The 16116-nt window shown below is 44.4% G+C and overlaps 1 protein-coding gene across 5 annotated transcripts in view; it reads left to right on the top strand.

Moving 5' to 3' along the window:
* LOC126188873 (gamma-aminobutyric acid receptor subunit beta) overlaps positions 1-16116 on the top strand; it is a 621229-nt gene that overhangs the window by 401983 nt on the left and 203130 nt on the right. For all 5 annotated transcript variants that reach the window (XM_049930533.1, XM_049930535.1, XM_049930536.1 and 2 more), the window contains exon 4: positions 4306-4532. In XM_049930533.1, the coding sequence (XP_049786490.1) occupies positions 4306-4532 (227 nt within the window). The remainder of the gene's footprint in view (positions 1-4305; positions 4533-16116) is intronic.

The following is a 16116-nucleotide window of genomic DNA, read 5'->3' as shown; positions in this document are numbered from 1 at the left end:
CAGGAAGACAGGTATCAGATTCCCTTGAAAATTGTACAGAAGCTGTATTGCCGTTCCGAGTAACTGGAAACTGTTTTGAATATAAACAGTTTTCCTATGCCGAGTTAGGCACGGTAATGTGCTTTTAGTGTTTCCAAATTTTTGTCCACCCATGTACGCTACTAAACTGTTAAAGTGGTGTATGATCTCGGTTACTGGTTGCCTATGTAATGACTTCCAGGCGCAACAAGAAATTGATTTTCAGAATATCACGTAATTATTGACTAACTTTATAAAGTGCTGTCATAATCTATTAGTTAAGAGGCATAGTCCTATGTTAAAGGTTTAACACAATAAACCAGTGTTCAACTTGGTATATATCTTGGGGCAGTGTAGCTCACGGGATACAAACTAACCAAACTATATTCACCCAGTATTTGAGACTGATAGAACTTAATGCCTTCCAACAAACTTTACACATAATTTCAAGTATTTTCAAAAACCTTTCTCGCTGACATTCCTAAAAAAGTAGTGAAAAGAAAAAAATTGTCGCTTGCTAAACTTTTACTGTTAATACAGTAAAAACTCAGCAGTCATGACGTTTTAATTTGTTACTCGCCATACGTTTCTGCAGACAGTATCCAAAATCGTATCACTGTGCGTCACATACTTCAGGAGACGTGACATAATAAACATTGAAGTGGTGAGAAGCTTTTTTCTTTTTAAACGGAGGGCAAATTATTCAAAATATAGTTATCCAGTGGTTCATAATGAGGCCACTTAGCGACATCCAACGAAAAAAACATGGTTTTCTGAGCTTTTTCTCGCTGTTTTATATACGGAAGAAATATTCTTTAAAGTATCTGTGGCGGGAGGGTTACTGGTCATCTGCTAAAGAGACTTCCTACACTACGCTAGTCCCTCTTCTGCCACGCTTCTGGTCTAGTGGCTGGCGGTGCTGCCTCTGGATCACGGGGTCCCGGGTTCGAATGCTGGCCAGGTTGGGGATTTTCTCTGCCCAGGGACTAGGTGTCTGTGTTGTACTCCTCCTCATCATCATTCGTGACAGTAGTTAGACTGGACTGTGTACAAAAATTGGGCTGTGTAAAAATTGGGACTTTGTACGGGCGCTGATGACCCAGCAGTTGAGCGCCACACAAACCAAACATCATCATCATCCTCTGCTAAAGTATTGCTGCGCTGTGTGGCATCTTTATCAGATAGAAATGACTGAGGCCATCGAAAAAGTTCAAAGAAGGGCAGCTCGTTTTGAATTATGGCGAAATAGGGGAGACAGTATCACAATATGATAAACTAGCTGGGGTGGCAATCATGAAAGCAAAGACGTTTTTTTGTTGCAGCAAGAACTTTTCATGAAATTACTATCATCCACTTTACCCTCCGAAAACCAAAACATTTTGTTGAATGTAGGTGTAGATCTACACAAAAGAACCCCGCAGGCTACATTTTACTATTGACATCACGATATTACGTATGTTGAGTACAAGGGCTTAATTTTTTTATGAACGTAATGATGGTCTATATGATGGAAACTGGTAATAAATAAAGAGCTTTTACTCGAGCAGCAGCTTATTCTGGAGATCTGGAAGTTTTTTAAACGTGTATTCAACATGAAAGCACACATAAAAGAGATCTTTCGTATGTGAGGAACACCGAGGAGCTAAACAAATCACCAACTTCAGTCATTCTGTTTCGATATATCTGTACAAATAAAAATCAATTGCTGCATGTATGAAAAACCATCACTCGAGAACGGCTCGACCGACTTGGCTGCTTTTGTTGTGGTTGTTGTTGTTGTTGTTGTTGTGATCGTAATTGTCAGAACAAGGTTAGTATAAAAGAAAATTTTTGGAAAGTCCACCAAAAAAGACAGAAATGTGGATTGCATTTTGGTACGAAAATCACAATGAAGGAAATGTGATCGTCGGTTTGAATTTTTGCTGTCATATTTTTGTAACAAAAAAAAGTGACCTTCAGTTTGAGGGCTCTACTGTCGTATGTTTTCATAACAACAACAAATCCCGCTTTTAACACCGATATTTCGCAGAAAAGAATACAACTGACAGCGATATCTCAGTATGTTATAGTAGTGTTCATATCTTCGGTGAGTTGCGATAATTGCATCCCGATTTATTTCATGCCAGTATATTCACGATCTTAGTGAACGTGTTTTGTTCCAATTCACACAAATTCAAGGAAAGATTAGGTTCGATCTATCCATCCTCAACCAACTGATTGAATGACTGACATCATTAACAGACTATGCACAGCCTAAACCACTGGAGATACAGATGTTTTAAGCAATAAACTCTGTTAAACTGGTTGCGAGAAAAGACATGCTAAGCTGAGCCGTGAAAATGTGTGGTTTTGTTGTCTTTTTCACAGTAATTTTTTACAGAAAACAGGAAAGTTATGTTTATGGCTAACATTATAATCCTACCTGTTCGTAGATTAAAACAACGGGAATACTGTCATTAAAGCTACTATCATCACGTACGGAGTAGCTGGAAAGATCTCTCTCATACTCTGTGTACTAATGGTTCCAACAGATTTACCCATTCATTTTGACATCCATTCCCAATCAAGGTTCCGTTTGTAATAACAATAAGTAAGGTGAGAGAGAGGAGGGAGTAGGAGTTGGACAGAGAGTGTTGCAAGAAATGAAGAAGGGGAAGGAGGATATGGAGACAGAAATGAGGGAGGAGAAGATGAGCAGAGTGTGGGATAAGATTGTAGAGGGAGCGGGGAGGAAGGTGATGGACAGAGAGAGGAGGAGGAGATGATGGACAAAGGGAGGAGGGATGAGGAGAGGGGTAGAGAGAGGGGGAGAAGGAGATTAGAACGTATACCGACAAACATCGAAGCGAAATGACTAAAGTTGGTAATGCGCTTAACTCCACCGTGTTTTTCACATACGAAAGATCTCTTTCATGTGAACTTGCATACTGAAAAGATGTTTTGAAAAAAAAAATGTTCAAATGTGTGTGAAATCTTATGGGACTTAAGTGCTACGGTCATCAGTCCGGAAGCTTACACACTACTTAACCTAATTTCACGAAATTACTGTCATCCACTTTACCCTCCGAAAACCAAAACATTTTGTTGAATGTCGGTGTAGATCATTACAAAAGAACCCCGCAGGCTACATTTTACTACTGACATCTGTCTGACATCACACACACCCATTCCCGAGGGAGGACTCCGCCGGGACCAGCCGCACAGTCCATGATTGCAGCGCCTGACCGCTCGGCTAATCCCGCGCGTTTTGAGAACGCGCTACAAAGCTCACTGAGTTTCTACATTACTTACTTTTTTTATTTTCGTAAGAACGCATTACCGAGCTGTGTATATAGTGTCACTAGGTTTCTACATCTTTCTTTTATTTTTTTTATTTTCGTTCCCCATCTTCTCCGTCCTTGTAAGTGTACCTGCGACCCGCGTGCCACATCACATTTGCCCAACAAGCGGGAGGGGGTGAAGGGTCGGCAAAAGCATCAACCCATAAATAACTGATGGAAATCAATGTAAAATAATTGCTCGAGGAGAAGCTGTTTCCTCCAGTAATATTAAATATAAATTCTTTCTTTCGCCGGCCGCACCACAGTGCTATTGAAAAGCTTCTCGCTTAAGCTTCTGAAGCGGAGGCCCAGTATTCAGCTACGTAACTGAGGGACATTTCCTCTTTGACCTTCTACAACATTTAATTGCCCAGAAATCCAATTTGCAAGCTATAATAATGGATAGTAATTAGCTTTAAGCTATCCTACTTTCGAATGACGAACTATTCGTACATACAACTGCCCACTTAGCTCCGCCAGCAAATAAGTGGCCAGTTTTTGTGGAAGTGGACCTCTACTACCTAGCACAGCCACTTACCATATTATTAAATTCACGTAAAAAGTCGCCAATAAGGAACGAATTACACTACAAACTACACTGATACAGTGTAATCTTACAACAATGTGTTACAGACATGGGACGTGTGTGCTGTTTATATTCTCTCGAGTCAGTTAAGTGTTACACAATCGCAGCAGACACCCCTTCACTCACTGAGGTACCGATAAGCTAGAGAATCTTTCCACTCTCCTTCCTGCTACCGTCACCGTCCGATATTCATTAATTAGTCGGTCGCACTGACGCGTCACGTCATATTCGAGTACGACGGCTCGGCAGCGGGAGCCAGAGAACTGCAGCACAGGCCAGCACCGCCCACCACAGAGACCGCCCGCTCGCGCCGCGCCGACAGGGGAGAAGGGGGCCCGCGCGCGCCACCTGTGCTCACGCGCCCTCTGCTCACTCCTACAGGACTTCACTCTCGACTTCTACTTCCGGCAATTCTGGACGGACCCGCGCCTCGCCTTCCGCAAGCGGCCGGGGGTCGAGACGCTGTCCGTCGGCTCGGAGTTCATCAAGAACATCTGGGTGCCCGACACCTTCTTCGTCAACGAGAAGCAGTCCTACTTCCACGTCGCCACCACCAGCAACGAGTTCATCCGCATCCACTACTCCGGCAGCATCACGCGCAGCATACGGTACGTCCCACCAGCCACACTATTATATTCTGAATGCAGTCCAGTAGGGGGACTCCCCCTACTCAGTCCTTCTTTCACCAATTGCGTGGCGAGAAAGTATCTAAATTACGAGGGGAAAAGAGCACGTCCTCTAAATTCTCTCTCTCTCTCTCTCTCTCTCTCTCTCTAAATTGGTAAGAAGTTGTACAGGATGTTTATAAATGAATATCGGCGTTTTAACGCTTTATAATCTTTCGTTTTCTTTTGCTTGTGCCTTTTTCCCGCAGGTACGCAGGGTCGGCATGGTTAATCGGATTTGGCAATGTTAGATTAAGGGGTGGCCGGATGCCCTTCCTGCCGCCACCCCGTACCCCCCGGGACGGAATTAGTGTACCCCAAATGTCTGCGAATAGTATAATCCGTGGAATAATGCGAAAGTGCTCAGATGTCTGCATGCCATGTAACTGAGACGAGACGTGGGGACCAGTCCGGTATTCACCTAGGGGGATGTGGAAAACCGACTAAAAACCACATCCAGGCTGGCTGGCACACCGAACGCCGTCGTTAAGCCGCCGGGCGGATTCAATCCGGTGCCGGCGCGCCTACCCCAGTCCACGAAGCAGCGCATCAGCGCTCTCGGCTAACGTGGCGGGTTTTAACGCTTTGTAATATTTATTACATTAATCTTTGAGTTATAAATAATATATCAAATGAAAGAGCAACTCAGTTTTACCAAGAACCTTATAACTATTCACTGGTATACCAAAGTATGCGATTAGTTGAACTTCACTGTACTCAAGCGCTGGATAGGCCGCAAAGGGGCCCAATGACAGGGCTTGCTTTGCATGGCCTCCACGTTCACCCGACCTAACGCCATGCGATTTCTTTTTTCTTTGGGGCTTCGTCAAGGATCCGGTGTACGTGCCTCCGCTACCAGCAGACGTCCCTGAATTAAGAAACCAGATTGAAGCAACTGTTGCTACAATCAATACACACTTATCGACGTTTGGGAAGAGCTCGGCTATAGACTTGATGTGTGCCGTGTGACAAATGGTGCTCACATTGAACATTGACAAGGTTCTTGGTAAAACTGAGTTGCTCTTTCATTTGACATAACATTTATAACTGTAAGTTTAATATAATAAATATTATAAAGCGTTAAAACCCCGATATTCATTTATAAACACCCTGTATTTTACCATGCGATATCAATCGATCTAGTCTTGATTCTACAATAAATGATAAAACAAACTCAGGAATATAACCTAGAAACACAAATAATTCCCATAAACTATACCGAGGGTTCTGGTAGGATAATCGATTCCATGGAGCAACACGAATATTTTAACACAGGGTGTTCGGCAATACCCGTTAAAAACTCCTAGGACTTGTCGAGGGGAGTGAGTACATAATATTTTGAATAGGAACCCATGTCCGGAAACATACCGTTTCCGTTTTACGAAGGTTTCGATTCTGATGTGTAACGCTTCTATGTCTGCTGATAGAAAGAGAAAAGTTTCACAGACGCTTGTGCAGGTATGCAACAGATTAGACAGGATGACGTGTACTACGTCAGACGGTCACCTAATGTCACTTAACGTCTCATAAATTTAGAGAACACTGTCTACGGAGAGCAGCGATCTGGTGCAATATTTAGGTTACAAGCCGGCCGGAGTGTCCGAGCGGTTCTAGGCGCTTCAGTCTGGAACTGCGCGACCGCTACGGTCGCAGGTTCGAATCCTGCCTCGGGCATGGATGTGTGTGATGTCCTTAGGTTAGTTAGGTTTAAGTAGTTCTAAGTTCTGGGGGACTGATGACCTCAGCAGTTAAGTCCCATAGTGCAAAATAAATGGTTCAAATGGCTCTGAGCACTATGCGACTTAACTTCTGAGGTCATCAGTCGCCTAGAATTTAGAACTAATTAAACCTAACTAACCTAAGGACATCACACACATCCATGCCCGAGGCAGGATTCGAACCTGCGACCGCAGCGGTCGCTCGGTTCCAGACTGGAGCGCCCAGAACCGCACGGCCACTCCGGCCGATCCCATAGTGCACAGAGCCATTTGAACCATTTTTTTGGTTACAATCAACAGTCGAGATCACAATAATATTTGTTTTTTTGCCGGTTTCTGCTTATGTTAAAGCCATCTTCAGAACTTTTGGCTCCACATGGCTGGCGGCTCGTCGATTTTCTCAAAAATGTTCAAATGTGCGTGAATTCCCCAGGGACCAAACTGCTGACGTCATCGGTCCCTACACTTACACACTACTTAAACTAACGTTAACTAACTTATGGTAAGAACAACACATACACCCATGCCCGAGGGAGGACTCGAACCTCTGGCGGGAGGGGCCGCGAAATCCCTGACATGGCGCCTCTAACGACACGGCCACTTCGGGCCGGCTGTGTTCTCGTGATACCACGATTGTACAATACACGATTGTTTATTTAGCGGTTTCAGTTTATGTTAAATCCATTTTTGGCCCCACATAGCTGACGTAGGCGGCTCGTCGGTTTTCTCGTGATACCATGTACGTACATTGCCTTTTAAGGGGAATCATGTCGTTTTCCTTAAGTGATATAAGGGATGGTGAGACGGGAATGAACTGCCGTCCTGTACAATACGAGTCTAATGTGTGACCATGTGCTACCCCGCCCAGCAGTACACTGATAAACCAAACATCATGACCATTGCCCACTGCAAGACTGACTGCCGTGTGAAGACGTAGTGGGCTCGTGACGCGGTAAGTAAAATGTACTGTGGAAACAGAGCAGAGATGAATGCAGAATATATCTAGTGACGAAGTTCTAGCCACAAATGGGAAATCCCCTGGAATGAGCGTATTTGACAAAGAGCAGATTGTTGTGGCCACGCACCTGGGACGTTGAGGCTGGTCGGCTGTTCGCGTACAATACCGTGAGCAAAGTGATTGTAGGACAGTGAACCCACGAACAGAGGGCAGGAGCCTGCCCTCTCTGTAAAGGAGGATAAGCAGCGGTCTGTACCGTATTTGACGTATTTGCAGGTACAAGTGTTCCGGAACACACCATTCAGCGCACATTACGGAACACGGGCTGCGCGGCAAACTATCCCTTTGTTTTCCCTCGTCGACACAATGGTGTCGTAAATTACGGTTGCAGTGGGCACGGAATCATCCAGACTGGACCTTGTATCAGTGGAAGCGTGTCACCTGGTCGGATCAGCTACGTTTTTTTATTACACCAGGTCGATGATCGTGTCTGGCTAAATCGTCATCTAGGCGATTACAGGCGCGGTCCAGGGTCAGTTCTGGCAGGGTCACAGTTTGTTATTGTCGTCCACCTAACCACCAATTATAACTTGCTGTCGACCTTATTTTCTTCGTGCCCCAGACACCTGGAAATCATATATCCATTGATCTTGACCGGGCCAAATATCTCACGAAATAAGCATCAAATGAAAAAAACACAAAGAACGAAACTTGTCTAGCTTGGAGGGAAAAACCAGATAGCGCTATGGTTGACCCGCTAGATGACGCTGCCATAGGTCAAACGGATATCAATTGCGTTTTTTTTAAATAGGAACCCCCATTTTATTACATATTCGTGTAGTACGTAAAGAAATATTAATGTTTTAGTTGGACCACTTTTTTCGCTTTGTGATAGATGGCGCTGTAATAGTCACAAACATATGGCTCACAATTTTAGACGAACAGTTGGTAACAGATAGATTTTATAATTAAAATACAGAACGTAGGTACGTTTGAACATTTTATTTCGGTTGTTCCAATGTGATACATGTACCTTTGTGAACTTATCATTTCTGAGAACGCATGCTGTTACGTCGTGGTTACCTGTAAATGCCACATCAATACGATAAACGCTCAAAATGATGTCCGTCAACCTCAATGAATTTGGCAATACGTGTAACGACATTCCTCTCAACAGCGATTAGTTCGCCTTCCGTAATGTTCGCACATGCATTGACAATGCGCTGACGCATGTTGTCAGGCGTTGTCGGTGGATCACGCTGACAAATATCCTTCAACTTTCCCCACAGAAAGAAATCCGGGGACGTCAGGTCCGGTGAACGTGCGGGCCACGGTATGGTGCTTCGACGACCAATCCATCTGTCATGAAATATGCTATTCAACACCGCTTCAACAGCACGCGAGCTATGTGCCGGACATCCATCATGTTGAAAGTACATCGCCATTCTGTCATGCAGTGAAACATCTTGCAGTAACATTGGTAGAACATTACGTAGGAAATCAGCATACATTGCACGATTTAGATTGTCATCGATAAAATGGGGGCCAATTATCCTTCCTCCCATAATGCCGCACCATACATTAACCCGCCAAGGTCGTTGATGTTCCACTTGTCGCAGCCATCGTGGATTTTCCGTTGCTCAATAGTGCGTATTATGCTGGTTTACGTTACCGCTGTTGGTGAATGACGCTTCGTCGCCAAATAGAACGCGTGCAAACAATCTGTCATCGTCCCGTAATTTCTCTTGTGCCCAGTGGCAGAACTATACACGACGTTCAAAGTCGTCGCCATGCAATTCCTGGTGCACAGAAATATGGTACGGGTGCAATCGATGTTGATGTAGCATTCACAACACCGACGTTTTTGAGATTCCCGATTCTCGCGCAGTTTGTCTGCTGCTGATGTGCGGATTAGCCACGACAGCAGCTAAAACACCTACTTGGGCATCATCATTTGTTGTAGGTCGTTGTTGACGTTTCACATGTGGCTGAACACTTCCTGTTACCTTAGATAACGTAACTATCCGGCGAACGGTCCGGACACTTGGATGATGTCGTTCAGGATACCGAGCAGCATACATAGCGCACGCCCGTTGGGCATTTTGATCACAATAGCCAAACATTAACACGTTATCGACCTTTTCCGCAATTGGTAAACGGTCCATTTTATCACGGCTAGTGTATCACGAAGCAAATACCATCTACACTGGCGGGATGTTACGTGATACCACGTACTTATACGTTTGTGACTATTACAGCGCCATCTATCACAAAGCGAAAAAAGTTTCTTTACATACTACACGAACATGTAATAAAAAATGGGGGTTCCTATTTAAAAACGCAGTTGATATCCGTTTGACCTATGGCAGCGCCATCTAGCGGGCGAACCATAGCGTCATCTGGTTTCCCCCTTCAAGCTAGACGGGTTTTGTTCTTTGTAGGTTTTCCGTTTGATGCTGATTTCGTGAGATATTTGGCCCGGTCACTATCAATGGACCACCCTACAATTATAATAATTTGTTTACAACAGTGCTTAGTACATCGCCTCAGCATTTTCTCTAAGAAACGTCATTTCAAACAAATACTGTACATAATACAAAAAACATTTTTGATACTCTTAGTTTTCAGGCAACTTTATTCTAGTTACTTGGAAAATTGGGAAACTGGTATACAAAAAAATGGGAACAGAGTAAACGTTTTCTGGGCTACCGGCTGCTCGAATGATGCACCCCGCCACGGATGCAGGCCGGTGGGGGTAGTATGATACTGTGGAGGACAGTCAGCTGGGCTTTCATGCGACCCACCGTTATGGGTGAAGCTACCATGACAGTTGTGACCTACGTGAACATTACTGCGGACCACATGCATCCCTTCATGCCTGACGTCTTTTCTAACGGAGATAGCAAATTCCAGTACAATAACAGTTCGTATCAGAAGGACAGAATAGTGGTACAACTCACGTTCATGTCTTGGCCACCAAGATCGCTGGAAGTGAACCCGATGGCACAGACCTCGGACGCTGTCGAGCGCCGGCTCTGAGGCACACAAACCACTGGTTTACGGAAACAGCATAATCTGTGCAGACATCTGGTACCTCATACCTTCGCAAACTTAGTAAGGACTTGTTGAATCCATGCAACGCAGAACCGATGCTCTCTTAAGTTCCAAAAGTGGACCTGTCCACTATTACGCTAGTAGTCCTAAGGTTTCGGCTAGCCAGTGTGCCCTGTGCCTGTGTGTGTGTGTGTGTGTGTGTGTGTGTGTGTGTGTGGAAGGCCTGCCACTCACTTGCTATATGAGCTTTCACTTCACATTCATACCCTGCCAACTGACTTCCCTCTCGCCGTATTCGAAAATTCCATCCAACCTCTGGCTCCTTTACGTTATCCGCTCAATCTTTCTCAAGATTCTGTGACAGAAATGTTGTGATACTTCACAAAAATAGTTGTGAACAACCCACGAAAATAATTTTGCTTCTGTGTGAATTTGCTCTCAGTATCAAACGATGTGGCTTCGATGGATACGACCAACTTGCTTGACCAGTCTGTCGATTAGAACGCATTATTTACTCGCTGCTGACGTCAGAGTGCCAAGCGGCCCTGCATTTGCTCAGGCCACACGCAACACGCTGCGCTGCTCGTCCACACGCAACAAGAGCTAGGGAAGCTCGAACTGCCTAACGCCACCACAAACTAGAAATCCATTATTTTCGAGGATCGGTTCAGAACTGCTTACTCACTGGAATAAACTAGCTCTTTCTCATAACTCACCTTTCACTTACTGCAAGAAATGCAAGGAAGGCATCTTCCCTTTTTAATTCAAGGTCATTGTACTACTTTTACCTTATTCTAACCTAATCTGAAAGAACGTAGAGAATTAATTATTTTTCACTATGACCGTTGTACTTCTAAGTTTCGCGAAAAGTACCACATTTCGTCTTCGGTAAAAATTAAAAATATCACAACCAAATGTTGAAAATTTTCAAAAAGCTTAGAAATTATAATAATAAAACTCATTCTTGTTAAATTTCATAATTTTATTGAAAAAACATGAAAGCAACAATATAGTTTAAATTAACTTCCTACTTTCTGAAATTATGTACAGCTGTCGTTTGCAATCAACGTCAGAATATAAACAAACCAAAAAGTTTTGCATCACCTAGGTTCGAGGGTTCCGGAACCTGTACACAAAATTGGAATAGAGATCAACATAAACATCATTTCCGCCCTTTTTATTGTTCATGAAAACCATACATTGCATGTTGTCCCACCATACAGCGAGACCTTCAGAGGTGGTGGTCCAGATTGCTGTACACACCGGTACCTCTAATACCCAGTAGCACGTCCTCTTGCACTGATGGATACATGTATTCTTCGTGGCATACTATCCACAAGTTCATCAAGGCACTGTTCATCCAGATTGTCCCATCCCTCGACGGCGATTCGGCGTAGATCCCTCAGAGTGGTTGATGGGTCACGTCGTCCATAAACAGCCCTTTTCACTCTATCCCAGTCTGGAGAACATGCTGGCCACTCTAGTCGAGCGATGTCGTTATTCTGAAGGAAGTCATTCACAAAATGTGCATGATGGGGGCGCGAATTGTCGTCCATGAAGACGAATGTGTCGCCAATATACTGCTGCCGATATGGCTGCACTATCGGTCGGAAGATAGCATTCCCGTATCGTACAGCAATTACGGCGCCTTCCATGACCACCAGCGCCGAACGTTGGCCCCACATAATGCCACCCCAAAACATCAGGTAACCTCCACCTTGCTGCACTCACCGGACAGTGTATTTAAGGCGTTCAGCCTGAGCCGGTTGCCCCCAAACACGTCACCAACGATTGTCTGATTGAAGGCGTATGCGACATTCATCGACGAAGAGAACGTGTGCGGTCCATTCGGCATGTTGTTGGGCCCATCAGTACCGCACTGCGTGGTGTCGTGGTTGCAAAGATGGACCTCGCCATGAACGTCGGGAGCGAAGATGCGCATCATGCAGCCCAATGCGCATAGTTTGTGTCGTAACACAACGTCCTGTGGATGAGCTAAAAGCATTATTCAGCATGGTGGTGTTGCTGTCAGGGTTCCTCCGAGCCATAATCCGTAAGTAGAGGTCATCCACTGTGCGAGGCATGCCATCGTCAGTTCCTGCCTCCCTGTGTCTCCTCCATGGACTAACAACATCGCTCTGGTTGACTCCGAGACGCCTGGAAACTTCCCTTGTTGAGATCCCTTCCTGGCACAAAGTAACAATGCGGACGCGATCGAACCGCGGTATTGACCGTCTAGGCGTGGATGAACTACAGACAACACGAGCCGTGTATCTCCTTCCTGGTTGAATGACTGGAGCTGATCGGCTGTCGGACCCCCTGCGTCCAATAGGCGCTGCTCATGCATGGTTGTTTACATCTTGGGGCGGGTTCAGTGCCATCACTGAACAGTCAAAGGGACTGTGTCTGTGATACAATATCCACAGTCAACGTCTATCTTCATAAGTTCTGGGAACAGGGGTGATGCAAAACCTTTTTTGATGTGTGAATGACTGTGCGGCTGGTCCCGGTGGAGGTTCGAGTCCTCCCTCGGGCATGGGTGTGTTTGTTTGTCCATAGGATAATTTAGGTTAAGTAGTGTGTAAGCTTAGGGACTGATGACCTTAGCAGTTAAGTCCCATAAGTTTCCCACACATTTGAATTTTTATGTGTGAATGAGTGGCGGACAAAAATACGGAAACAGCAAAATCACAGTATTTACATTGCCTAATACGTTGCAGAAAAACCGTTGTCTTCAAAACAGCTTTAAGTTGTCTCGGAATGGATAAATACAGGTGTTGTTCGGTTTTCAAGGGAATTTTATATCATTCTTCCTGCAAAATATTGACAATTTCAGGTAATGATGGATGGAGGTGGATAGCTACCAAGCACCATTCTCTCCAAAGCAGACGACAAAGGATCAATAACGTATTGAGATATGGTGACCGTGGTGGCCAGAGGAGATGCGACAATTCATTCTAGTGGTCTCAAAACAAGTCCTCGACGATGTGAACTGTGTGAATGGGAGTTCTGTTGTCCTAGAACACAGCGTCACCACTGGAGAACAAACAATATACCATGAGGTGGACCTGATCAGACAAAATGTTCACATAATCTTTTTCATGGGTCCCATGGAATACCATGATAGGACTGCCCAGATCATCAGTGAACCCACGCCATGTTTCACTCCTGGGACGTTAAATCGGGTAGAAGTTGGAAACAAGACTCATCCGACCAAATGACTTTCTTCCACTGCTCCATAGTCCAGGTTTTATGGCTTCGACGCCTTGTTTTCCTGTTATGGGCGTATTTGCATCACTGGTAAGTAGTTTTAGAATTCCCTGCTCATAGGATTTTCGTTCGTATTGTTTTGATGCTGAGAGGGTTCGCGAGTGGGGCATTCAGTTCCGCAGTGCCTTTTGCAGCTGTCGTCCTCTTATATTTCGCCACAGTCACTTCTGTGACTGTTCTGATTTCCTCAACGTTGTGAGTTAGCGAATTATGTTTTTCTGCTTTCCTTGTATGTGGTATAAATCTTCGACACGGTGCCTCTTCAAACAAAACACTTTGCCTCCCTTGGTTACTGAAGTACACACAATAAGAGTACCAACAATTTTCTCACGTTCAAATTCACTGAGGTCAGACATAATGCACTCACAACTATCAGGAACACTATTCTGACCATTAATGCTATTTTTGAAGTATTGAGAACATTGCGCAGAGGCCATTCGTGGTCAAATACAGCAGCGCAGTCTGTAGGACTGGCTAGCATTTGTATTTATGCTCAGGCATGTATTTCGCGCGGTGTTTCCAAATTTTTGTCCAACCCCAATACGTCCAGTTCGACAAAAGCTGCAGGTCCTGCATCGTGCCTTACTTAGTGCTGACTGCAATCTCCTCCCGAATTTGTGAATTCCCACCCCTTATCGCAGTAACTGATTGTTGATTGCTATATAGTTGTGTTTCAGGGAAATCGACCCTTTTTCGAAATAATAACTGCGCTGTTGACATCTTGAACAGTTTTCTACATTGACCTTTGCATAACCTATTGCACATGTGATTTAAAGAATGTGCGAAGCGTGGATCGTTTGGAAGGTTCAAGGCATGGCAACTGGTTTCATGTTTGAGCATTGTCCACTATTATAGCAATGATTTTAAACTTTTGTGATAACAGCTTTTACCCAGTTTTAAACATTGTCTTCCTTCATACTGGGAACACTCTAGAAGGTGCAACTTTAATTGAGTCTTCTCGTCTATAAAATCTTCCTTGAGTGCATAGAAACTAATGTTATTTATAGTTGTCCAACCGTCGTCGCCTTTGCATTGGTCAAGTCATGCTTAATTTTATCAAATAACTGGGCGTTAGAGTGATCGATAACATTTTATAATTTGAAATCATAACTTGGGAAAATCATATTTATGATTTTTCAGTGTTCTGTATGTAATGCCATAATTTTATTTAATGTCACCGCCTTTGTATGATTGACAGATTGGCTTACAGTTGGTCGCAAATGTAAATTGAGTGGGTGGTGGTGGGTGAGGGTGACACAAAAGAAAATCAGGGTCTGGTCGGTTACCACTGATATTGGGGGCTGGATATATATTGAGACTCACTCGAATTTCCGGAAATAGAACTCCATTAGAAGTAGGAGCAGGCATCGGTGAGAACGATTCGTAAGGAACGATTACACAAATTAATTTCTAGGGAAGATTCCTTATGGGATTGAGACCTTCATCGGCTTCCTGACCCATACTGTTCCAGAAGTACTTGTTGGATTTTTTTTACTTGAAATGTCTCTTCAGGTCTGACGAGTATCCAAAAGAACATGTAGCTATCTGCTGGCAGTAACGGCATTTTCCTTGTTTAGTCCAGTTTGGTTAGATGTTGCCCTTGAAGTTCTTCTATGCCTGAGCTTTCCAAACCAAGTGACTCGTGACCCCGGGGTGTTGAGTAGTAGCATAAAGGGTGTCGGCTGATTAGTAAATTCAGAATTTAAAACAATTTAAAAACTTGTGACAATAATACGATGGTTGCCCAGAAAGTAATGCACTGCATTTTTTTTTTCTCAGCCGAAAACAATGCCACGAATGCGAAACGTTAACGTAAGTTCTATCTGAAGTCTCTTGAGTGAGCTCGCCAAGTTTCCGTCACCTCCGACAGATAGCGTAGCTGCAGGACAGTTTCAAAATGGCGTCTGTAGGTGATGAATGTTACAACCAACGTGCCCTCATTGAATTTCTCACAGCAGAGAACGAAACTGAGGGGAATATTCAAAAAACGCTTCTTCAAAGTCTATGGAGAATCTATTATCGACCGAAGTACAGTTAGTCGCTTGGCACGGAGGGTGAGGTCTACATCTACATTTATACTCCGCAAGCCACCCAAGGGTGTGTGGCGGAGGGCACTTTACGTGCCACTGTCATTACCTCCCTTTCCTGTTCCAGTCGCGTATGGTTCGCGGGAAGAACGACTGTCTGAAAGCCTCTGTGCGCGCTCTAATCTCTCTAATTTTACATTCGTGATCTCCTCGGGAGGTATAAGTAGGGGGAAGCAATATATTCGATACCTCATCCAGAAACGCACCCTCTCGAAACCTGGCGAGCAAGCTACACCGCGATGCAGAGCGCCTCTCTTACAGAGTCTGCCACTGGAGTTTGTTAAACATCTCCGTAAAGCTATCACGGTTACCAAATAACCCTGTGACGAAACGCGCCGCTCTTCTTTGGATCTTCTCTATCTCTTCCGTCAACCCGATCTGGTACGGATCCCACACTGATGAGCAATACTCAAGTATAGGTCGAACGAGTGTTTTGTAAG

The sequence above is a fragment of the Schistocerca cancellata genome, chromosome 5, assembly GCF_023864275.1.
Source record: "Schistocerca cancellata isolate TAMUIC-IGC-003103 chromosome 5, iqSchCanc2.1, whole genome shotgun sequence".
NCBI classification, from domain to species: Eukaryota; Metazoa; Arthropoda; class Insecta; order Orthoptera; family Acrididae; genus Schistocerca; species Schistocerca cancellata.
The sequence above is the reverse complement of the archived record's forward strand: the minus strand, read 5'-3'. Positions and strand labels throughout refer to the sequence as shown.